We start from the raw sequence: 25,006 nt of genomic DNA, 5'->3' as shown, positions 1-25,006 counted from the left end.
CCAGTCAGTGCAGGCAATATGGAGGTGGGTGGGCCATGGGTCCTACTCCATATAAGGCGGCTTCCTAATTGGGAAAGGCTGTAACTGGGCAAAACAGAGCGCTTGCTCTGTATGCAGGGCCGGCCCTACGGCCAGGCTGGGTGGCGCAGGGCACCACGGCGCCAGCCCGCCAGGGGCTGCCGCGAGCTGCACCCGCCCGCTGGCTGGCCGGTCCGCCGCGCAGCTGCGCCCACGACAACTGTGCTGTGCCTGCCCGCCCGCTGCGCAGTAGCGCCTGTGGCAGCCGCGCTGCGTCCGCCCGCCGCGCTGGGAAACGGGGCGGGGGGGCGCCGGAGGGATCCGGCGCACCACGGCGCCAGGGCATAGCTGCCAAGTTTTCCCTTTTCTCGCGAGGAAGCCTATTCAGCATAAGGGAATTTCCCTTAAAAAAAGGGAGAACTTGGCAGCTATGCGCCAGGGGCGCTTAAGACGGCCCTGTCTGTATGCTGGCTGTCCTGGGTTCAATCTCGTTAGCGCTTCCAGTTACAATAGAAACAGCTGCGGTTGATATCTTTGGATTGCTTATTCCAGCCAACTGGCTTCTATATTTGCAGATAAAACAGAGTCTGCATTAAATAGGAGCTTATTTGGGAATGATATGTTGACTGTTGAGCAGGTATATACTGACAGTATATACATTTTTTTATATTAAAAAACCCCAAGGCAGAACCAATTGTGTCACCCAGGTTTTATAGAATTGCAGAGTTGGAAGGGACCCCAGGGACCATCTAGTCCAACCCCCTGCAATACAGGAATCGCAGCAAACGAATTCCTGACAGAGGGCCTTCCAACCTATCCAGAGCTTATCATCCTTTACTGGCAAGTTGCTCCCCTGATGTGCACCCCCTTGCAATATGGGGTGAGCGCCCCAAACTATTAGACTGGCAACTAGCACCCTTGAGAATGGACAGTTTAAGACAGCTGTTGATGGAAAAGGATTTGCAGTCCGTGACTTTACACAGGCGTAACCCCTTGACCCACTTGCTTGTGTGACTGAGAACTGTTTGGACTAAAGGGGAGCCTGCAAAAATCTCCCAGTCTATCAGTCCTGAGCGCTCAGAGGGGGGGGGGGTGCAGGGAGCGGTTATGGATGTGCTACTGTAATACACTCTCCACAAGGGCTCCCCCTGAAGACTGTTTGAAAACTTTCAACTGGGGGGAAAATACAGCTGCGCGGATGCTATTGAGGACCAAGCACATTGTGCCAGATTTGGTTACCAGGGGATTTCTGAACACACCTCAAGGCACTGGTGCAAACATTTAAAATCTTAAATAGTTTAGGGGCACTTTATCTAAAGCAGGCATGTCCAACAGGTCGATCGCGATCTACCGGTCAATCGTGGAGGTGCCTCTGGCCGATCACGGGTTGATCGTGCCCCCTCCCACCCCACTCCCCAAAAAGGGAAAGGGAAAAAAGCTCAACAACATTGGTGTCTCCTCCCTAAAAAAAAAAAGCTCTGCCTGCCCAAAAAAGCTCGACAACTCTTGGGAATGACAATGGGTTGATCAATGTCAGTTTTTTTTATACTGGGAGTAGATCACACTTAGGGACGTGGGTGGCGCTGTGGGTTAAACCACAGAGCCTAGGGCTTGCCGATCAGAAGTCCCCGCGACGGGGTGAGCTCCTGTTGCCGGGTCCCAGCTCCTGCCAACCTAGCAGTTCGAAAGCACAGCAAAGTGCAAGTAGATAAATAGGTGCCGCTTCGCCGGGATGGTAAACAGCGTTTCCGTGCGCTGCTCTGGTTCGCCAGAAGCGGCTTTGCCTGCTGGCCACATGACCTGGAAGCTGTACGCCAGCTCCCTTGGCCAATAAAAGGAGATGAGCGCCGCAACCCCAGAGTCGGTCACGACTGGACCTAATGGTCAGGGGTCCCTTTACCTAGATCACACTTGCTTGGGAGTGGGACGTGCCTGATCTAAAGTATCGCCCGTATGATCCTGGCCAGTTATTAAGAACTTCAGAGACCCTAGTCAAGTGCCGCCTAGACAATCTCTTAGGCAGGTGGCAAAAGGGACCAGCAGGGCCTTTAGGGTGGTGGCTCCACAGATGTGAACCTCCCTTCCTTCTGAACAGCCCTATCAGGACAAGGATTCCTCTCCTCTCGCCTGCCCTTCTTTAATGTGGTACCTTCCAAGACCTGCCACTTCCTTACGATTCTGGGATTTTCCCATTCCCTAGTGTGAATGCCTGATGATCGTCTTCCAGAGCAACTACTGTACTCTATTCTGAACTTAAAAATGGAAAGCGTAATGCTGGTGGTCAACAAAAGAGGTTTAAAGACTGTCTCAAGGCAAATCTATAAAAAAATGTAGTATAAACACTGACAACTGGGAAACACTGGCCTGCAAGGGCTCCAGTTGGAGAACAGCTTTTACCAAAGGTGTCGTGGGCTTTGAAGAAACTCGATCTCAGGATGCAAGGGAGAAATATGCTAAAAGGAAGGCACGCTTGGCAAATCCACACCGTGATCAACTCCTACCTGGAAACCAATGTCCTATCACTGTGGAAGGACGTGTGGATCCATAATTGGCCTCCACAGTCACTTACGGACCCATTGTTAAAACCGTGTTTATGGAAGACAATCTTACTCGGCTACGAGTGATCGCCAAAGAAGAAGATGATGTCAGCCAGATCTCCTTCAATGTAGGCCACCTTCTCAGTGCCGTAACCTCATAGAAGGCTGCACTTAGATAAAATTTAGTGCAAATAAAGTTTGTGCAAAATCTTCACATTGGTTTGGTGCACGCGAAATAATGGGACGAAAGCCCCCAGAGTTTGCAAAAAACAACCAACAAACACAAAGCAGTTTGGGCAATGCCAATGGCATTGTAAACTTAAACCACAAGTTTGTGCAATATCTTTGTACTGCTTGGGCGCACAGGAAACGAATGAACAAAAATCCCCCGTTTGCCCCTTTTGCAGGGGAAAAAAACCCCGAAATAAAGGGCCATTTACCTGGCGCCGCTTAACAAAACAACCCTCTCTCTCTTGCAGGGGCTTAGCGACCAACCTCCTTCCTCCGTCCCTAGGTTTGCTTACATAACAACCTGCCCGGGAACAAAGCGGCGAGGACTACGCTTCCCAGAACCCCCCTGGCGAGCGCGAGGTCCATTGCACAAGGAGCGGCGGCCACGCGTCCCCGGCGGAGGCGGCGCGAAGCATTCTGGGAGTCGTAGTCCCCGTCGGGAGGGGGAGCCGTAGAGCTGCGCGGCGGCGGCGGCGCCCGGGAACTACAGCGGAGGGCGGGCGGGGATTTGGAGCAGGAAGCGCGGGCGGAGGAGCGGCTCCCTGGGCGGCTGTGCACGGGGCTGGGTTGCTGGAAGCCGGAGGGGTCTCTCCGCAGGATGCATCCCGGGCTGGCCGTGGGGCTGGTCTTCGGCGGGTGCTGCAGCAACGTGGTTTTCCTGGAGCTGCTGGTCAGGTGGGATGCTGGGGGGGGGGGGGAGGAAGGAGTGGGGCAGGGATAGGGAACCCACCTGCCAAGATCGGGGCGCGGGGGGCATCCCCAGAGGCAGCGGAACAGTGCGATTGTGCATTGGGAAGGGGTTACCCAAAGGTCATCCATCCCAACCCCCCTGGCATGCAGGAATCGCAGCCCCACAGTCCCTGGCAAATGGCCACCCAATCTCTCGTTTAAAGAATCATAGAAGCAAAAGCAGCGGTTGACTATTTGCTGCTTCGTAGCCTGGGAGGGCAGGCAGGCAGCTGGCCACCTCCCATCAAGTAAGATAAATAAAAATACTTAATTAAAAGTACAAATAATCAGAATGATTGGAATTGGAACGCTCACTGAGCTAAAAAAAAAAAAGTAATTAAAAACAACTGTTTGCAGAGACATTTCATTCCGAATATGCTTGACAGAGCCAGGCAGGGGGTGGTAACAGGTGGGGGTATATAAACTATATATTCTATAAAGGTAAAGGGACCCCTGACCATTAGGTCCAGTCGTGACCGACTCTGGGGTTGCGCGCTCATCTTGCGTTATTGGCCGAGGGAGCCGGCGTATAGCTTCCAGGTCATGTGGCCAGCATGACAAAGCTGCTTCTGGCGAACCAGAGCAGCTGCACACGGAAACTCCGTTTACCTTCCCACCAGAGTGGTACCTATTGATCTACTTGCACTTTGACGTGCTTTCGAACTGCTAGGTTGGCAGGAGCTGGGACCAAGCAACGGGAGCTCACCCTGTTGCGGGGATTCGAACCGCAGCCTTTAACAACTTGGGACCAGTTTACCCGAGAGATCACATTTCCCCATGTGTGTCCACTCAGCGGAATTTGCACCGTTACATGTCATCCCCATTCCACATTTGTAAGAACTGGGTCGTTTAGTGTGGCAGCGGCTGCTACCCTTCGGAACTCCCTGCCTGTTGAGATCAACCAGGCTCCTTCGCTGTGCTCTTTTCCAGCACCTGCTGAAAGTGTTCTTGTTTAGAGAAGCCTCAGCAGATGCTTAGGGACGCGGGTGGCGCTGTGGGTTAAACCACTGAGCCTAAGGCTTGCCAATCAGAAGGTCGGCGGTTCGAATCCCCGCGACGGTTTGAATTCCCGTTGCTTGGTCCCTGCTCCTGCCAACCTAGCAGTTCAAAAGCACGTCAAAGTGCAAGTAGATCAATAGGTGCAGCTCCGGCGGGAACGTAAACAGCGTTTCTGTGCGCTGCGCTGGTTTGCCAGAAGCGGCTTTGTCATGCTGGCCACATGACCCGGAAAAACTGTCTGCTGACAAACACCGGCTCCCTCGGCCTGTAAAGCGAGATGAGCGCCACAACCCCACAGTCGGTCACGACAGGACCTAATGGTCAGGGGTCCCTTTACCTTTACCTTTAAGCAGATGCTTAGAAAGTCGAGGTGATTTTAATCTGTTTTAGTGTGTTAACTTTGGCATGCTTAAAAGTGAGTTTGCGATCCTTCCCCCATCTTCCCCTTTTATAAACCGCTTTGAACCAGCGGCGTATAAATTGAATGAATGAACTCGGGGGACTTTCTTGGGGAAAGTCCAGTGTGTGGATAGTACCAAATTAAATGGACTAATGGCGTAAGGCCGCTTACCTCTGTTTCCATGGAACAGGTGAATCTGAGATATATTTTTATTTTTTAAATGCATCTAATGGTGGAAGGCAGGCTTTGGCATCTCAGCTGTGAGGAAAACAGCAAGCCGGGCCTGTGTCCTTGAAATGGTTTTCAGGATATTAAATGTCTGTGTACAGCATCTCAGACTCCCCTTTCCTTGTTGCAGGAGGGGGGAAAGAGCAGGGATACCTTGCGAATGCACTCTGGATTCCCTAGGGAAGCTGAGGTGCAGGTCTGGCTGGGTAAAAGTGAGTCATCCATTTTCAGATTTTGGCGTGGCAGCAAAACCGGCTTGGTTTTTTGATGTTTGATGTCTTACTATGCTTTTAATTTGTTGGAAGCCGCCCAGAGTGGCTGGGGCAACTCAGTCAGATGGGTGGCATATGAATCATAAATTGCCACCGCCCTCATCTGTATGGTTGCCCTGTGGGGTCACATGTTCTGGGAAGGAGGGCAACTTGGATTCTCAGCTGCTGTGAACGCTGCCATCGTGATCCCTTTGGGGGGGTCATTTGGCTAGAGAGGTTACAGGGAACCAGACAGGGCCTTTTCGGTAGTGGCACCCGCCCTGTGGAACGCACTCCCAGCAGATGTCAAGGCAATAAGTAACTATTTTACTTTTACAAGACAACTGAAGGCGGCCCTGTTTAGGGAAGTTTTTAATGTTTGATGCTGTACTGTTTTTAATATTCGGTTGGAAGCCGCCCAGAGTGGTTGGGGAAACCCAGCCAGATGGGTGGTGTATAAATAATAAATTATTATTATTATTATTATTATTATTATTATTATTATTCTTTCTTCCCTTCTTTGGCGATCACTCGTAGCCGAGTAAGATTGTCTTAACAGTGAGTCCGTAAGTGACTGTGGAGGCCAATTCTGGATCCACACTTCCTTCCACAGTGGGGACATAGCATAGATTTCCAGGCGGGAGTTGATAATAATAATAATAATAATAATAATAATAATAATAATAATAATAATAATTTATTATTTGTACCCCTGCCCATCTGGCTGGGTTTTCCCAGCCACTCTGGGCAGCTTCCAACAAAGATTAAAACAGCCTTCAGATGTTTTCTAAATGTCAGGTAGTTGTTTATCTCTTTGACATCTGATGGGAGGGCATTCCACAGGGTGGGTGCCACTACCGAGAAGGCCCTCTGCCTGGTTCCCTGTAGCTTTGCTTCTTGCAGTGAGGGAACCTTCAGAAGGCCCTCGGTACTGGACCTCAGTGTCTGGGCAGAATGATGGGGGTGGAGACGCTCCTTCAGGTATACTGGGCCAAAGGTTTGCCAAGTGTGCCTTCCTCTTAGCACGTTTCTCCCTTTTGTCCTGAGTTTGAGCGTCCTCAAAGCCCACATCGCCTTTGGTAAATAAAGGCTGTTCTCCAACTGGAGTGCTCGCAGGCCAGTGTTTCCCAGTTGTCAGTGTTTATACTACATTTTTAAAGATTTGCCTTGAGAGGGTCTTTAAACCTCTTTTGTTGACCACCAGCATTACGCTTTCCATTTTTAAGTTCGGAATAGAGTCGTTGTTTGAGAACCGGGACATTCACAGGGAAACCAAAATGCTTGTTTACAAAGCTATTGTGCTACCAACCTTACTATATGCTTGTGAAACATGGACCACTTATAAACGCCATCTCCAACTCTTCGAAATATTCCATCAATGGTGTCTCTGAAAATTTTTACACATCAGTGTACTGGAAGAAGCAAAGATCACCAGCGTCAAGGAGATGATTCTTCAACATCAACTTCATTGGAGTGGTCATGTACAGATGCCTGATTCTCATAGAGAGGGCCATTGTGGTGTTGGGCTCAGACCTGGAAGACAAGGGTTCAAATACTCATTTGGCCGTGAAGCTCCCTGGGTGATCTTGAGCCCATCACTGCCTCTCAACAAAATCTACCTCACAGGGCTGTTGTGGGGATTAATTGAGAACCATGTGCTCCCCCCCCCCCTTGAGCTCTGTATCAATGCAATAAATAAAGAAATAGGTTAGGAGTGGGTCCATTGCCTTGCAATGGCAACCATCCTACCTGGATGGACAGAGAGTGCTCTGCTGGTTGCTTTCCGGTTGACCAGACAGATCCATAGAATTGTAGAGTTGGAAGGGACCCCAAGGGTCATCCAGTCCAACCCCCTGCAATGCAGGAATATTTTCAGTTGTCCCATACGAGGATCGGACCTGCAACCTTGGTGTTACCAGCAGCACGCTCTAACCAACGGAGCTGGCACTTCCTAGTTGGGGAAACATAGAAAGCTGCCTTAATGTGGAGTCAAACCATTGGTCCATCTAGCTCAGTGTTGCCTACACTGACTGGCAGCAGCTCTCCAGGATTTCAGGAAGAGTTTTCTCCCAGCCCCTACCTGGAGATGCTGGGAAGGTGAGCTTGGGACTTCCTGTGTTCAAAGCTGAGGCCCTTCCCTTCAGCTCTTGCCAAGAATGCAGGAGCAGGTGGACTTTGGTTAGACGCCATGTGGTGCTCCCGAGATACGAGTATCCCCTTGGGATCACTTCTGCACAGGTACGTTGTTCTTTAGCACCCAAGTTGCCAGTGTACAAATTCTTTTAGCAGCTCGCAAAGTCTCCGCCCGCACCTTACATTTAAAGCAGTATCGTGCCACTTTTGGTATTTCGGATATATTAGGAGATCCCTCTTTCCCTCGGAAAGCTACAATTCCCAAAGTGAATAGAATCACAGAGTTGGAAGGGACCCCAAGGGTCATCTAGCCCAACCCCCTGCCTTGCAAGAACCTCAACACACGGTCCCCCATCTAGTCTGAAACTGGACCGGACCCTGCTTAGCTTTGCAGGCGTGCTAGCAGTTTTCTTCTTGCACCACGAGCTTTAAACATTCGATCCCCTTCCCACTCTGTGAGACGCAGCTCTCAAATCTGAGAGATGTCTTAAGACTTAAGAAGTCATTTTGAACCGAGCCTTTAAAAGTGCTTGCGGCCAGGAGGACCCCAGTTTCTGTCGTGGCAGGTCATGCTATAAACTCTCCTGCCACAGGGAAAAGGTGTGACCAGCAGTAAAAGTCCCCATTTAGAATAACTCTTGGTGTAACTGGGTAGACAAAGCTGCTTTTATGTTTGCATGAATTGCCTGGATTGTTTGTCTTGGGTGTTGACACAGGAGCGGATGATGGTTCTTTCAAAATATGTTTAAGAGCTTGTAAACCTTTGCAGCTTGAGATTGGACGTATAAAGAAGGACCCCCGGGAGGGAGAAGTTTCTGGGATTCACATAAGACCGGTCTGCTTGCTTCTTCTTCTTACATAGGTCGATTCTTAGCCACGTTGCATTGCATATAAAGTGATGTTAATTCCTTCCAGGTCCTCGGTCTTTCCCCTCTTCGAAAAGGCCATTATTTTATTGTTTTAACTCTTAGTTGTTGCCGTAATTAAAGACACAATCCATCTTGGCAAGGCAGGCTCTGAAATCTGAGCGCAGCAAAGTCCCTGCAAAAGAAATCTAAAGGGTGGAAGCTTTCTCTTTGTTTTATCAAAATAAAAAAATTCCTTCCAGCAGCACCTTAAAGACCAACTAAGTTTTTTATTTTGGTATGAGCTTTCGTGTGCATGCACACTTCTTCAGATCTGAAGAAGTGTGCATGCACACAAAAGCTCATACCAAAATAAAAAAACTTAGTTGGTCTTTAAGGTGCTGCTGGAAAGGAATTTTTTTATTTTGTTTCGACTACGTCAGACCAACACGGCTACCTACCTGTAACTACATCTTTGTTTTATGTATGGTTAGGGACAGAGTTTTCAAATATAACTTCTCTTTTCTCTCTCTCTCTCTCTCTCTCTCTTTCTTTCTTTCTTTCTTTCTTTCTTTCTCTCTCTCTCTCTCTCTCTCTCTCTCTCCCTTCTCCGCTTCAAACACAGGGAATTTCCAGGATGTGGGAACCTGATTACTTTTGCCCAGTTTTTCTTCATAGCCATCGAGGGTTTCATCTTCGAAGCCAATTTTGGAAGGAAGCGGCCCATCATCCCAATCAGGTACATCCTCAAGATGGGAGCCAAGGTTATGTGGGTCCAGTGACACCTGGGGGGGGGGCACAGAATGTTCCCCATCCCTGGCTTACCGGGGTGGGTGTGGGTGGGGAGGTCTTCATGTGGCTGCTACCAAAACTGGTTGCAGAGATTGTGGAAGGACGGCATTCATTCCCATCGCCCCTGCCTGAATGTGTTCTAGTTGCATCTATTGCCTTTTGTTTGTCGTTTCTGGTGACTTCATAGTTCTGGAGCCCAGCAGGCTCAAGGGTAGCCAAAAGACAAACCCTCCACCCACCCACCCAAGGTTGCACGTGGGCCACAGGTCACCTTGCAAAAGGATTGGGGAGCAGATATATTCCCAGGCTGCCCACCCCCATTGTAGACGCCACTGCTTCCCCGCTTGGAGGGAGCAGGGACATCGAAGCAGCACTCTCGTCTAAACTGCTCATCGTGAAAATGCTCTTTCCCCCCTCTATGCTGGGCTTACGGGGCAAATCCCTTTGCGCTTCTCCTGCTAGGTACTACCTGATCATGGTGGCTATGTTCTTCACGGTCAGCGTGGTGAACAACTACGCCCTCAACTTGAACATCGCGATGCCTCTGCACATGATATTTAGATCGGTGAGTCCTTTTGCTTTTTTTTATGTAAAAAAATAATATTTATTAAGTTTCCATTTTATCACATTTAACCAAATCCTTATTCATTACATACTTGCTCCATCGAGCTTCGACTTCCCTCCCTCCCGACTCATGGTTTCCATAATTCATTATTACTTCGCAGCATTTATACATTTTCCCATTTACGTTTCACTCCTCCTGTTAATCACAGAATTTTAAACAAATATAAAAAGGTACAAATCCTCAGCATTGCAAGTTTCCTTACAGCAACCCTGCAGGTGTTGTTAATGGTTTACACTTGTCCTTCAAATTTACTCCAGTCTTTTTGGAAAGCTTGATCACGCTGGTTTCGGATTTTCCCGGTCAGACTCGCCAATTCTGCATAGTCCATCATCTTCGTCTGCCACTCTTCTAACGATGGAATTTCCATTTGCTTCCATTTTGGGGCTGAAAGAGTTCTTGCTGCTGTTGTCGCACGCATAAGTTTTGTATCTCTCTTTGGGATCTCATTCCATACTACAGTGGTACCTCCTTGTAAGTCTGCCCCGTCCAGTGTCCATTTTGGCGGACGTCCACAGCAAACCTGGAAGTACCAGAACGGGTTACTTCTGGGTTTGGCGCATGCGCAGAAGCGCTAAATCGCGCTTTGAGTGCGTATGCAGAGCGGCGCTTTGTTGAGCATCCTTTTCGTCGAGTGCCCTGGGCTCTGGAACAGATTCCGGACTCAAAACAAGGTACCACTGTACAGGTGAAACTCGGAAAATTAGAATATCGTCGAAAAGTTCAATTATTTCAGTAATGCAACTTATTATTTTTAATTTTTCTTTTAATTTTTACAAATGCTTTCTTTTGGAAATTCCACAGTAATAAAACAAATAGTTACAATAATACAAAAATAAACATCACTATTACATTTCATTATTTACATTCCATTTATAATTGACCCGCCTAACGACAAATAATGACAATTACAACAAATAAAGGCTTGACATATCTTGCTTTGCATGTCATGCATCTATCTCATATATTGGTTTCACCTTTTAAGTTTATTTTGTTTACCAATAAAACAAAATTTATTCAAAACTAAAAATGCCAAGTGCTGTTCTCATCGGCACAGCATTTCCCCAAGATGTTGCTTGCAGGAGTCCCCTATAGAGAGGTCCCAAACATAAAATGGTAGAGTTGGAAGGGACCCTCAAGGGTCCTCTAGTCCAACCCCCTGCAATGCAGGAATCACAGGTACAGAATCCCAGACAGGTGGCCATCCAACCTCTGCTTAGAAACCTCCGGCAGGGTCCACCAATTCGTCTTGTACCTCCGATACCCCTGGGCCTTGCAATATACAAACCCTTCACCTGAAATCTCCTTACCTGTCTATAATCACCGACATGACTTGAGCGCTTATTCACTGTTAACCCACTTTGCTTTTTAATTTTTTCCACGACCCTCTCCGGCTGCCTGGCCTCTTCAGGGATCTCTGATAGCAAACATGGCTCTGGGCATCATTATTCTGAAGAAAAGGTACGTCTTCTTTATTTTGCTGGGGCTGAAAATAGTCCAGAGTCGAGGTAGCGCACGGGGTGGCAAGGGGAGCTGGCTTGCTCTCTTTCGCCCATTAGCGGCTGGCCCACAAATGGGGGTGGGGCTGTTTCTCCTGGAAGAGGGGGCCTTTTGAAATTCAGATGGCTAATCGGTGGCCTTCCAGATCTTGCAAGGCTGCCATTCTAAGGCACCACCTGTCATATCCGGCGCAATTCAGCACGGCCAGCAGTTTGGGATTGTGGCAGCTGCAGTCTCAGCAACATCAGGAGGGCACCGGGTTGGGGAAGGCAACCCAAGAGGGTTGGACTAGATGGCCGTTGGGGTCCCTTCCAGCTCTCGCGATTCTATGAGACGGTGAGTGTGTGTGCAAGCATGTGCACATGTTTACGTGGGGAAGACCGCTGTAAAATTATTGCACGGTTGTTTTGGGCATTGCTTTGGTTATGTGATCTCTCCGAACCATGAGGACCAGGAGAATGCGTTTTATCCTTCCTCTTCTGGCTTACTAGCTGGAAGCCGAGATCCTCAAGGCTTTGCCAGACTTGTCGGGTTCTGTCGCGGAAGCCCAGTCTATGCAGTGATTGTTGCAACGTGGGTTTGAAGGGAGAGATTTGCCAATCGTGTTATTGAGCTAGATCTGATCCTATAGTTTGCATTGCCTGCATTGTATAATTGTGAGTGTATGGTTGAGCCCCCCCCCCCCAATATCCCTGGGATGTCTTGCTTAAATGTATTTATTCTTTGCCTCTCTCTGTGTGCCAAAGTGTGATGTGGGCAGGACAGAATGCCCTGCTAAGCTATCAAGGCCGGATGACTGTCTTGTCTGACGCTATCAGTCTGACGCACAGAACAGGCAACCCCCCACTCAAGGCTGCTGGAAGATGCTACCAGGGTAGCATGAGTCAGCATGTGTTTATGCACAGGACCGGACACAGGAAGGTCCTTATATGTACTTGTGACCCCCTTGCGTGCGCACATTTACAGAGGAGGGGGAAAGGAGCCCAAGAAGTGTATAAGAAGCTTTGCAAATTTGTGTTACTTTACTCTTGTCGTGGAGCTGACCACCAAGAGTCTCTTATTAATAAGAAATTAAATTCTTTCTCTGAATTCAACCCTTGGAGTCTTGTTGACTGTCCTTGCCTGGGCGCAACTTAAGGACCCTTATCAGCTAATAAGGCTACCGGTTCTTACATTGACCGACCCCCCCCCCCCACAGCAACAAAGGGCATCGTTCCCTGTAAGATGGGCTTACTGCATGGTCCTGGGCTTTCCTGGTTCTGCTGAAACCCCCCCCCCCTCTCCTCCTCCTGCACAGGTACACCATCTCCAAATACACCTCCATTGCTCTGGTGTCTCTGGGAATCTTCACCTGCACCTTCATGTCAGCAAAGCAAGTGGTAAGGACCGCCACGTTTCCTCCTCCTCCCCCATAGCCGTGTGACCACCAACACTTCCCCTTCCTCTTGTATGCAAATCACCATCGGAAAGAGCACAGTTCAGTTCCTTGCCTTAAAAGCAGGATATTCCAGGGGTCCCCAGACTTACCGTGCGGCGGGCTGGTGCCCGCCGCGCCGACCGCGCGGCGGGCCGGAAATCGCTTGTGCGCATGCGTATGGGCCTCCCCCGACCCGGAAGTGCACCGGAAATGACCTCTTCCGGGTCGGGAGAGGCCCATACGCATGCGCACAAAGGATTTTCGGCGATTTTTTGCCGATTTTTTAGATCGTCGCTGCGCTGCGCGCTGTGAGAGCGGGCGGCGGCAGCGGGTGGCGGGGGTCGTCGCGGGCCGGATTGGAAGGCCGATTGGGCCGCATCCGGCCCGGGGGCCGTAGTTTGGGGACCCCTGGGATATTCCCTCTCTAAAGCAGGAATGACTTGGGCCATATCCGGCCTCCACCGGATTCCTTGTGGCACCAAGGATGGGCAGCTGGCAGCCTGTGGGCCTTGCCTGGTTTGAATCTGGTTGTCTTGCCAGGTTGCTACGTGCAGGACTGATTGGCCAGCATCTGAGACGTCACTAACTCGCCCCGCTGCTTTAGAGTGTTTCCCCACCACTACCAACTTTTTAAAGATGGATTTTTTTTCTATGTATGGAAAATACGTTTGCCCACTTGTAAGGAAAAGTGGGAAAGAGATTACATATAAGAGGATAGAGTCCTTGGTTATATTTAGGTTTTATGCATCATGTCTCTTGGTGCTCAAACACATGTGTTTCATAGCTGTGAATCCCACACACCTAAGGTAGCCTTGGCTGTGTTTTAGAGCCTGTTACAAAGGTCCTCTGGTTCTACAGCAAAATACATTTCCATTCCCCAGGCCTTCAAAATATTCCACCAAGTCGTCCATCCCTGAGTTGCAAGTTGTCTCCCATTTCAGAGGAAGGCTGGCTTCAAGCCAAGCAGGATTTGGTAGGAATGTTCTCTTATTTAAATGCACAGGTTGAATTTCTCTTTCTCTCCCCCACTTCTGCGTCTTTAGAGTTCTATGTCAAGCGCAAGTGAAGATGAAGAGAACGTCTCTGCTTTCCTCTGGTGGCTGCTAGGTCTGTAACTGCTAATACTTTTATGGTTGCGGTAGAACTGGCTTGCCGTTCAGCAGAAAAAAGCCCATTGTGCATAGCACTGATTGACCAGCACTTGGGATGTTGCAACTCCACACTTCTCCCTTCTTTTTAAGTGGCTTTTCCATGTTATCTTTAAATAACATGACAAACAGATGGTCCAAGCTGTTTGCCATTTAATGTGGGACGAGTAAAATTCGCCTCTGGAGAGATATACAAAAAATGAGTATAGTTTTTTTATCTCTCTTATGCCACTAACAACTAATGTGTGCAGACAGGAGGCTAGAAAAACTTTTTCCTGGGCTAGCTCAGCCTTCTGCATCTGGAGTCCCTCCAGAGGTTTTGAGCCATAACTCACATCAGCCCCAGCTGCCCAAAACGTATAGATGGCACCAGGATACAGGAGCTGGATTGTTACTGTTTTGGTAAAGTTGTTCCAATTCAGAGGCTGCTTGGCTCGGAACAAGGTGTAATATGCGGTGCGCTGGAGTGGAATCCAGAATCCGAGCCAAACTCCGTAGCCTGTCTCGACCGTAGAAACCCTTTGCAAATATTGCGTAACGTTAAGACATTCCCATAAATGAAGTTGCCTGAAGCTTTTTCCCCCCTCCCATGGATCAAGCCCACATTTCTCTCCCCACCTTCATCATGGATTCGACAGGCGTGCTGATTCGCTCCCCTGTCGCCTGTCTCGTTCCTTTCGGCAGGCTTCTCCCTTCGACTGTCTGCCTTTTATTAAGTTACAGGGAGGTAGCCGTGTTGGTCTGACGTAGTCGAAACAAAATAAAAAAAATCCTTCCAGTAGCACCTTAGAGACCAACTAAGTTTGTCATTGGTATGAGCTTTCATGTGCAATGACAAACTTAGTTGGTCTCTAAGGTGCTACTGGAAGGATTTTTTTAAATTTTTATTTGCCTTTAATTAACCACAAGTTGCAACACTGGACCGTCTCCACTGCCATCATTCAGCCCGGACACTGAGGTCCAGCTCCTTCTGGCGGTTCCCTCACTGTGAGAAGTGAAGTTACAGGGAACCAGGCAGAGGGCCTTTCCGGTGGTGGCACCCGCCCTGTGGAAAGCCCCCCCCCCCCACCAGATGTCAAGGAAATAAGCAACTATCTGTCTTTTAGAAGACATCTGAAAGCAGTCCTGTTTAGGGAAGTTTTTAATGTTTAATGTTTTGTCGTGTTTTAAATATTCAAATTATTATTATTATTATTACTATTATTATTTAATATTAAGAGAAAAGCACCGTAAGCAGTTAAGCCCAGCCTGTTCACCCCACTGTTGCGTTGGCAGGTATCCTCGCGCTGACCTTTGCTCTCCTCATGTCGGCCCGGATGGGCATCTTCCAAGAGACCCTCTATAAGAGATTTGGCAAGCACTCCAAGGAAGCCCTCTTCTACAACGTAAGTCTCTGTGGACCAGATCGGCCTCATTCCTTTCTTGACAGAAGGTAAACCGGACAAATCCACACAGGCGTTGGACATGGGACGATGAAGTTCGGGGAAAGTTAGACGTTCGGTTGAAATCAGTGCAGTTTGGAGTAGTTGGTACCCAAACTTTCTCCGCCCACCATCCTCTTGGTTCCATAAGCTCATTCCCAGTGCCCCCTACCCTATAAAAAGTGGTATTCAGAATAGTGCTTTTACACTACGAAAGGTAACAACACAATAAAATTCAAAATTATTTGCACATTTGTTCCAAATCCAAGGGAAACTTGTTTTGCTTATTCATGAACATGACCAAATGATACCAGGTTTTCAAAGTCCGATAGTCATTTATGCCTCCGTCACCCCCCTGCCACCCCCTTTCCTCTTAGCACACTCCCCCCCCCCAAGGAGATGGTACCACTCTCTTTGGGAACCACTGGTTTGAGTGTGTGCTTAACAGGTTGTGTAGACCCAACTTTCTGCATTCATCAGAATGAAACAGTAATGTACAAACTCAGGCTATTGGGGGGGGGGGCAATGGGGCGACAGGTTGTGTTTCATTTCTAAATGTTGCTCCGTGGCGACGGGATGCCCTTCCCGTTGCAAAACAGCTTCCTGCAGTCGTCCGTGAAGCTTTTGCCTTCTAGCACAGGCCCAGTTCAGGTGCAATGCTTAGCTAAACCGTGGCTTGGCAGAAACATGCAGGCTCCCAGTGAGAAGGCTGTGGCTCCTCCAGTCCTCCTGCTCTGCTTTGAGCTAGGCCACATTTTGGCATATCATTGCACCCAAACCAAGACTTGTGGTTTGGGGTGAAGCACACCTCTGGGCCAAGAGCTAAGCTGCCTCTGGTGTGTCTTAAAATCCATTCTTAAAAACAAATCATTCACACGATTCCATGTTTACATTCTCTTTTGTTCCTTCCCAGCAGGGTGGATAAAAATCAATGATTTTTTTAAAAAAGAAAATAAAAAAATCAGATTTTATTGATTTAAATCGGATTTTTTTAAAAAATAAAATACTTTTTGAGGAAAATATATTACCATCCAAAGGTTATTCCATCATGAAATAAAGATTAGTTTTTTAATTATGTAGAATAAGGTTGTATATGTTTAATTTTTTTTTAGGAAATAAATTCCATTAATTCATTCACAATGTCATGCTCTTCCAGAGGTTTTTGTAAGATTATTGGGCAGTTTCTCTGCCTCCAAGATATTATCACAGATGCTTGGTTTACTTTTGCAGTTCTCAAAACTGAATTTGACTCAGCAAAGATCACATGCCTCTTCTTCACAGCAAAAATGTTATAACATGAACAGAGTTGAGAAAAAGACCTTCATCCTATTGTTCTACAAACCTATGAATACAGAATCAACCCCTTCAGTGCTAAGTTTCAAGAAGTTCAGTGAATAGAATAGAAACAATATTTTTCTGATTGTTTGGAGTGGACAGTATTTAAGTTTTTCATGTGTAGGCTGGGCTGACAGTCTAAGTTTCTTAAAATATATATATATTGTTTTTGTTTAGCCAAATTAGTTAACAAACATGGATGTTTGTTTAAGCAAATAACATGCTGCAATGTTATTGTTTCAGTTGAATAAATCTATTTAAATTGTTATTATTAAGGTAATGGTTATTTTTCTCCTTCCTCAGTACAACAGAAAAGTTGTCCAAATATGAATGATTAACCTATTAAACTGGGGATAAAAAAACTAAAATGAAAAGTTGTTATTCTAAAAATCTTCATCTACTAGCATATTAAAATTATACCAGCAAGAATTAGTCTTTATGTAGAAAACTATGATTTAAATCAAGGCTTACTGACTAGTGATTTAAATCAGTTTTATTTAAATCAAATCCACCCTGCTTCCCAGCTCTTAGAAAGGTTGGCGAACCATTTATTATTATAGTTATTTATTAAATTTATATACCACCCTTCATCATAAGATCTCAGGGCAGTTTGCAGAGTAAAATACAAGAAAATTAAGATTCAGTGCTTGGCAGCCAGTGTGGTGTAGGGGTTACGAATGTTGAACTTGTATCCCAAAGAACCAGCTTCAAACCCCTACTCAGCCATGAAGCTCACCGGGTAACCAGTCGCTGTCTCTTAGCCTAGCCTACCTCACAGGGTTGTTGTGAGGGAGAACCCTGTGCACCAAAACTTGAACTCCTAGGAGGAAAATGCAGGAAGCAATTGTAATGATAATTAAATAGTTTATTTTTTAAAAAGGAAATGCTGGCCGTTCTGTTAGTACACAAGTCCTGTCCCTGTTTCCTTTGGGGCACCTCTCTCAAGGTCTTCTTTCCTCCTAACAGCACGCCCTCCCCATCCCAGGTTTCCTGCTTCTGGCTCCTGACATCTACAGACACGCCCTGCTCTTCAGCCAATCTGGTAAGCGGGGCTCATTTTTCAATATTGCTTCTGGACAGCTTCCTGCTATCGGCCAGGAAACAAATTCAGCTCTGCTAGGTGAGGCCAATGCCCCCTCTAGTCCAGAATCCTGTTCTGGACATAGTCCTGCCCATTATAGGAAACCCGCAAGCAGGACCTGAGCACAACAGCAGAATTGCCAACCTGTAATGCCCAGAATTTTATATTCAGAGCCATACTGCCTCCAACATGGAAGGGGAGTGCAGCCATTGTGGCTGGCTGCCATTGACAGCCCAGCAGCGCTTGCCCTTCCTGTCCTCGCTCCGTAAGCTCTCCGTAAGTTACCAGAGATGATGTTCTCGCAGTGTGTGCCTTACACAGAGAGGAGGACGTGTTGCCTTAGGCCACATTCGCACCATGCGTTCAAACTGCTTTCATACCACTTTGTCATGGCTTCCCCCAAAGAATTCTGGGAGCTGTACTTTGTTTAGGGCACTGGGAGTTGTGAGGAGGCCCATGTTCTTCCCCCACCCAACTACCATCCCCCTTTAGTGGAGGAATGTGGCAGTGGCATAGCGTGGGTTGCCAGTGCCCGGGGCTGTGCAAACCGGGGTGGGAGGGAGGGAAACGGATGGAGTACACATGCACATTCAACTGCCCTAACGGCGTCTGTGTCATTGCAGCTGCACAGATAAAGAAGAGTCATTCCGTTGTTTGGATGTATATACCTTAGCTGCCAAGTACCCCGTTTTTCGCGGGAAACTCCCGGATTTTAATCCGTTACCCGCTGTTCTCCCGAATGGAGAAAAATCCCGGAAATCCCCTGGATTTCCTACCTGCCAGGGAGCCTCCATTTTGGGTGCTGCTCTGCCCATGTGTGGGCACCGGAATTAGGGCAGAGCGGCACCTGAAGTCGCTTCTACGCATGCCAGAGGCCATCTTGGTGGTCGCCGCATGGAAACACCATCAAAGCATTCCTGACAGATGCCTGCCAAGCCTCTGCTTAAAGACCTCCAACGAAGGAGACTCCACCACACTCCTTGGCAGCAAATTTCACTGTCGAACAGCTCTTACTTTCAGGAAGTTCTTCCTAATGTTTAGGTGGGCTCCTTTGGGAGCATTCAAGATAACCGTTATTACCAAAGAACTACCCATATCTATAGGGGAGGGTGTGTCTGTGCCCGTCATGCGGCCACCACCAAGATGGCCGTCAGACATGTGTAGAAGCGACTTCCGGTGCCGCTCTGCCCTATTTCCGGTGCCCACACATGGTCAGAGCTTTACGCAACTTCCGGTGCCGCACCACTGCTGATCCAGCATTTTTCAGCAGGAGACTTGGCAGGTATGGGATATACACACCACTGTAGGTTTTCCTAGAATTGGCAGGAGATCCATGAAGCTGTGCCTTTGTGTGTGTCTCTCAGTCACGGAGTTGCCTTCTGCTGGGTCAGACCTTTGGTGAAAACAAAGCCTGCAGAGAAATGACCAGAGGGACTCGGTGAATTCACAAGACCGGTTCTTTTTGAAGCTGAGATGGACAGCTGAGAAGAGCAATATCCTTCTTGGTCTGTTTTCTGGTTTCTAGGAAACACCTGCTGTGGAATCATAAACTAGATGATGGATGGGGAACCTTTGGCCCTCCAGGCAATACTGGACTACAAGTCCCATCATCCCTGACCATCGGCCATGCTGGCTGGGGCTGATGGGAGTTGTAGACCTTCAACATCTGGAGGGTTACAGGCTCTCCATCTTAGGACGAGATTAATCCTTGGGGGCACCCACTGCTGGGATGGTTGGCGAGATGCGTTCTTGGTCAGATCCAGTGGAAACCTTTTTTTAGAATGGCACATTTCAGTGCACCTAAGAGCAACACCTGGAGAGAGGGGAGGGAGGGAGGGAGTCAGGTGAGCTTGTCCCTCCAAAGCGGCCTAAGGACATGGGCTGCAAAGGACCCCTCCTCACCTTTCTCTTTCTTCCTTACTTTGCAGAACCGTTCCAAGTCCCAGTGATTGGGCTCACGCTGCCCATAATGTGGTTCTACCTCATCATGAACATCATAACTCAGTATCCTTTTTGGAAAAGGTTCAGCGGGTGATGGGCTTAACCTTCTTTGAGGCTGGTGCTTGGGTTGTCTGAATGTTGCATCTCGCTTAGAGAACCAAAGTTTGTTTGTTTGCAGTAAGTTAAATAGCTCGCCCCTTCCTTGAACGTTTTCATTCCCAAAGCGGGGAGCAAAGTAGTGTAAAAAAAACATGGAGGAAAGCAATGTACGAAAACAGCAATATCATATAATGCTTCCAATTTAACAGAGTGCAGGCCTCAAGGTCAGTGGGGCTGCAGATGGATTTGCCGGCCTCCCCCATCTCTCCTTTGCTTATCAGGGTGGCGCAGTGGTCTGAACCACTGAGCCTCTTGGGCTTGCCGATCAGAAGGTCGGCGGGTTCGAATACCCGTAACGGGGTGAGCTCCCATTGCTCCGTCCCAATCTAGTACTTCGAAAGCACACCAGCGAACGTAGATAAATAGGTACCACTGCAGCAGGAAGGTAAACGGCATTTCCGTGCGCTCTGCTTTCTGTCACGGTGTCCCATTGCGCCAGAAGTGGTTTAGTCATTCTGGCCACATGACCCAGAAAGCTGTCTGTGGACAAACGCCAGCTCCCTCAGCCTGAAAGCGGGGGGTCCTTTACTTTTTTACCTTTTTACAGACCATGTACAGCAATACCTCCACGAACATCTGCCCCATTGGCCGTCCTTTTCGGCGAACGTGGTTACTTCCGGGTTTGCCACTCGCACATGCGCAGAAGCGAAACCACTCCACGCGCGTGCGCAGAGTGGCACTTTGTCGAGCATCACTTTTGTCAAGCGTTCCGGGGCTCTGGAACGGATCTCGGACTCAAAACAAGGTACCACTGTACAGGGTCCACCATTAGGTGACGCTCTTGCTTGGATGCCTTCGCTTGTGTTTTTGCATGCTTGAGGAGCGGCCTTGACAATGCCAGTGCCCAGGATGAACTAACTTCCCCTTTTAAAAAGAAAAGAGGAGGACTTGGGGAGAGGAAGGAAGTTGAGCAGATAGGCTACTAATGGGGAACACTGAGCTCATGTCTTGTGTCCTCCCCCACCGCGCAAATTAGCGGATGCATGTTCTCCTCTAGCCATGCAGCTCAGCATGATTTATGCACATGTTCTGACACGGAGACGGAAAGAAGATCTGTTCCCAAGATGGCTCACGTCGTATTATGAATCATTGGTTGTACGTGGGAAGGAAGGAACTCTGATGTTTCGCATTTGGAAAGTTAGACCCAGCTCATCAATGAGCTCTGTGCCTTTTATTATTATTATTATTTTTAAAATACTTTTTGTTCATATACAGATATAATATTTGTACCGCTAAGCATCTAGTTGTAAAAGAAGAAGAAGAAGAAAGTGGGAAACAGCAATGAAATGCATTGCGTTGGTTTATGTGTAATGCCAAGCCATGGTTTATTGTGATGGGAATGAGCCTCTCTGAGCCCTGGACTCCTGCACTCGTGCCCTTTTTCCTGTTATCCTTTGGGGTAGAGGGGTTTGGAAGCATCCGCTGGCTCATGAAACCGGCTTGTTTCAACAAACCATTGCTTCAGCACCTGAGGTTTTGGATGTTACGCTAAACTGTAGCTTATCTGAAATGGAAGCAGATGTTTCCAAACTGCCTACCTGCAGCCATGCCAGAGGAGGACAGGGATGTTGGTGGCCGGCACCTGAGCCTGATGTTTGTTGCTGCTTGCCCATGGTTTAGCGCTCTCTGTGACCCGTGCCTTTTAGCCTCCTGATGCCACCTACCAAATCAGCCCATTTTTGCATCTTGACATTGCCGTGGCTGAATTCCCACCCCAATAGTTCTCCAGAAAGCCTAAGTTTTCTCTGAACAATTGAATTGCTTTAAATCCACCACTTGTAACTGCAGTAATTTGCACGTAATTGTAATGAGCTTTAATTTTTGAGAACCCTTCTTCCCACCCCAAAGATGGGTTTCCAGTACAGTAATACCTTGGAAGTTGAACGGAATCTGTTCCGGAAGTCCGTTTGACTTCCAAAACGTTCGGAAACCAGAACGCAGCTTCTGATTGGCTTCAGGAAGCTCCTGCAGCCAATCAGATGCCGCTGAAGCCCCATCGGATGTTCAGCTTCCAAAATAAAACCAGAACACTCACTTCTGGGTTTCGATCGTTCAGGAGCCAATTTGTTTGGGAGCCAAGGCATTTGAGACCCAAGGTACGACTGTATTATGGGATCGATGTTCTGTCACACATATATCGCCTTTGCAACTCTGACTCATAGAATCATAGAATCGTAGAGTTGGAAGAGACCACAAGGGCCATCCAGTCCAACCCCCTGCCAAGCAGGAAACACCATCAAAGCATTCCTGACATATGCCTGTCAAGCCTCTGCTTAAAGACCTCCAAAGAAGGAGACTCCACCATACTCCTTGGTAGCAAATTCCACTTTCGAACAGCTCTTACTGTCAGGAAGTTCTTCCTAATGTTTAGGTGGACTCCTTTGGGAGCATTCAAGATAACCGTTATTACCAAAGAACTACCCATATATATTATAATAATAATAATAATAATAATAATAATAATAATAATAATAATAATGTATTATTTATACCCCGCCCATCTGGCTGGGTTTCCGCAGCCACTCTGGGCAGCTTCCAACAGAAAAATGAAATAAAACAATTAAACATTAAAAGCCTCCCTAAACAGGGCTGCCTTCAGATGTCTTCTAAAAATCTGGTAGCTGTTTTTTCTCTTTGACATCTGTTGGGAGGGCGTTCCACAGGGCGGGCGCCACCACCGAGAAGGCCCTCTGCCTACTTCCCTGCTACTTGGCTTCTCGCAATGAGGGAACCGCCCGAAGGCCCTCGGTCCTGGACCTCAGTGTCCGGGCAGAACGATGGGGGTGGAGACGCTCCTTCAGGTATACTCGACTTCAGGTATACTTTGTTTCTCCTCTTGCGCTCTCCCCATCTTAACTCCTCCCTCAGATATGTTTGCATTCGGGGCGTCTTCATCCTGACCACAGAGTGCACCTCCCTGACGGTCACGCTGGTGGTGACCCTGAGGAAGTTCATCAGCCTCATCTTCTCCATCCTGTACTTCAGGAACCCCTTCACTGCCTGGCACTGGATCGGGACCCTCTTTGTCTTCGTGGGGACTTTGATGTACACGGAAGTGTGGAACAATCTGGGGCCTCTGCTGGACCGGAAGGAGAAGAAACAGGAGGAGAAGCAGGAGTGACGGCGGATGTCCCCCGGCCGGAAAAGCAGGTCTCTTCTCCACTGAACCCCGGAGAACCCCGGTTTTCAGTTGAGTTTACTCCATATGGTGCCGAGCAGCAGCAGAAGATTCCCTTCTCATGGAAGCGAGGGGTTGATTTTTGTAATACAAAAATAACTGGTTTTGGCTATGCCAAGCGGATGAATGAATTCCCTGGAATGGGGAAATCCCATTTTATTTTGTTTTATTCTATTGTCTGGCTGCTGAGGTAACAAACTGAGCTTGGGTGAGGTCTGGCCTGCCACCATTCTGCTTGAGATGGGCCAGTTTGGTGTTTGGTGCCGCCGTGTCGCAATTCACACAAAGCGCAGATTCTGGGTCGAAAGGCTTCCTCTTGTCTTGTAGCCACTTTGAAACGCCCAAACGACAAAGAGCGAGGAAGGCCAAGTGGCCACATCCCAGAGATTTAACACGGGGAAGTCGCCACGAGGTGACTTTCAATACCCGTGCGTGATTCTTTGTTTGGAACAGCCTCACGGAGGGCGGGGCGGCATTCCACATGCCAGTTTAAGCTCTCAATTTGAGGCTTACACCCATGGTTGTGGAGAACCTTTCTTGCAGCAAGATAATGCCCAGAGTGAGATTTTTGTGGGACCAGCTCCAGGTTTGACGGTGAGACCCCCGTTCTAGCTGGGTGGCTACAGCAGACTCCAAGGCCACAGCAAGCCACCATAAACATTTCCCACAGTGCCTCTGACTTAGCATCTCTCTGGGGCACTGTGGGAAATAAAACTGGAAGCTCCTGGAGCCAGCTGCTTTTTTAAAGAAGGGTTCAAGGCATGCTTCGGAGGTTGTCCCTGCCAGAGTTCTGGGACCTGCCCGACTGCCCCCTCGTATTGCTGCTTTCTGCCCTGACGACGCTGGCCCTGCCTTTCTCCTCAGTAAACAAGGGACACATAGGCTTGGCTCACATGTAACAACAAACCATGGTTTGCCATTGTGTGAAAGAGCCTTGTTCATCTGCCTCCTCTCAATGCACTCCAGTTGCAACCCCTTGCTTCCTCTAAATGTGGCAAATGCATTGCACATCAGAAATTTGAAGCCGCAATCTAACTGGTTTCCTGTTCTGGTTTTCAGGCAAACCCATGACAAAAGGGGGGTGAGAGAGAAACCACCCACAAAACAAAGTTGCGTGGAAAACTATTTTATACAAAGTTCTTTCTTTTTCTTTGTAAAAACATTTTATTTTATTTTTTAACAAGACAGCTGGATGATTTTGTTTCCTATTTATTAGCCCCCAGACTTTGGAAATCCATTCTATGTCACTGTCTCGTTTCCTATGCATCTTGTTTGCTATGTTTGTATATTCCCTTGCCTGAAGGGGAAGGTTTTGTTCTGAATCATGTCAGGCCTGGAATAAATATTATTTCAAGCACCTGACGTTTTGCTGCATCTCCCCTGCTTTTTTTTTTTTTAAAAAAAAGAAGAAGCAGGAAGAAAATCTTAGCCCATGAGGGAAAGAGGGAATATACAAGCCTGGGGTTTCATTCATGCAGCGCCAAACCATGGTTTACCCAAACGCTTGCCATGCAGGGTAACTGGAGACCATAAAGTTTTGAACAACCAGGCCCTCCTCAGCGGAGCAGGCAAGAGATGTGTGATAAGCTTGGAATGTGGGAAAGCGCACATTTACTGCCTTTAAGAAAATGTTTTTTTAAAAAAAGAAATTGTTATCTAGCTTGTTTTAACAAGCAAATATACCAGCAGGAAGGGGCTAGCACAGGAGTGGGCAACTTCCTGGACCACCAAATGTTGCCAGACTGCAGCCCTCATCATCTCTGCCCCTTGGCCGCCCTGGCTGGGGCTGAACATCTGGAAAACTGCAATATTAGCCACCCTTGGGTTAGTCAGTCTTTAATGCAGAACACCCCCCCCCAAAAAAAACCCCTACAATTCTCAGATCCCTTCGTAACAGTTTGCTGCATGAATGTGCTCAGAAGACTGATCTTGGGCAAAAGCTGTGAAGGCCCAATCCAGTGTTAGAGTAGCAGTTTACATCCATACCATACATCTGGAACGAACTTGCGCCACTTTGACAGCCATGGCTTCCCTCAGGGAA

The 25,006-nt window shown here is 48.0% G+C and overlaps 1 protein-coding gene across 3 annotated transcripts; it reads left to right on the top strand.

The window, feature by feature from the left end:
* The first annotated feature begins 3,308 nt into the window (after positions 1 to 3,308).
* Positions 3,309 to 24,327, top strand: SLC35B4 (solute carrier family 35 member B4). Of its 3 annotated transcripts, XM_060279226.1 has the most exons (11): positions 6,221 to 7,407; positions 7,454 to 7,631; positions 8,997 to 9,110; positions 9,626 to 9,728; positions 11,197 to 11,246; positions 12,583 to 12,664; positions 13,746 to 13,809; positions 15,126 to 15,235; positions 17,573 to 17,648; positions 19,616 to 19,691; positions 22,656 to 24,327. In XM_060279226.1, the coding sequence occupies exons 2-11, from the start codon at positions 7,582 to 7,584 to the stop codon at positions 22,906 to 22,908; spliced, it is 978 nt and encodes a 325-aa protein (XP_060135209.1). In that variant the 5' UTR covers positions 6,221 to 7,407; positions 7,454 to 7,581; the 3' UTR covers positions 22,909 to 24,327. The 3 variants fall into 3 exon arrangements, with proteins under 3 accessions (XP_034983376.2, XP_060135209.1, XP_034983378.2); XM_035127485.2 differs by lacking the exons at positions 6,221 to 7,407; positions 7,454 to 7,631 and adding an exon at positions 3,309 to 3,461; XM_035127487.2 differs by having other exon boundaries at positions 6,221 to 7,631.
* The last annotated feature ends 679 nt before the right edge of the window (positions 24,328 to 25,006 follow it).

Source organism: Zootoca vivipara, chromosome 10 (assembly GCF_963506605.1).
Source record: "Zootoca vivipara chromosome 10, rZooViv1.1, whole genome shotgun sequence".
Taxonomy (NCBI): Eukaryota; Metazoa; Chordata; class Lepidosauria; order Squamata; family Lacertidae; genus Zootoca; species Zootoca vivipara.
The sequence above is the reverse complement of the archived record's forward strand: the minus strand, read 5'-3'. Positions and strand labels throughout refer to the sequence as shown.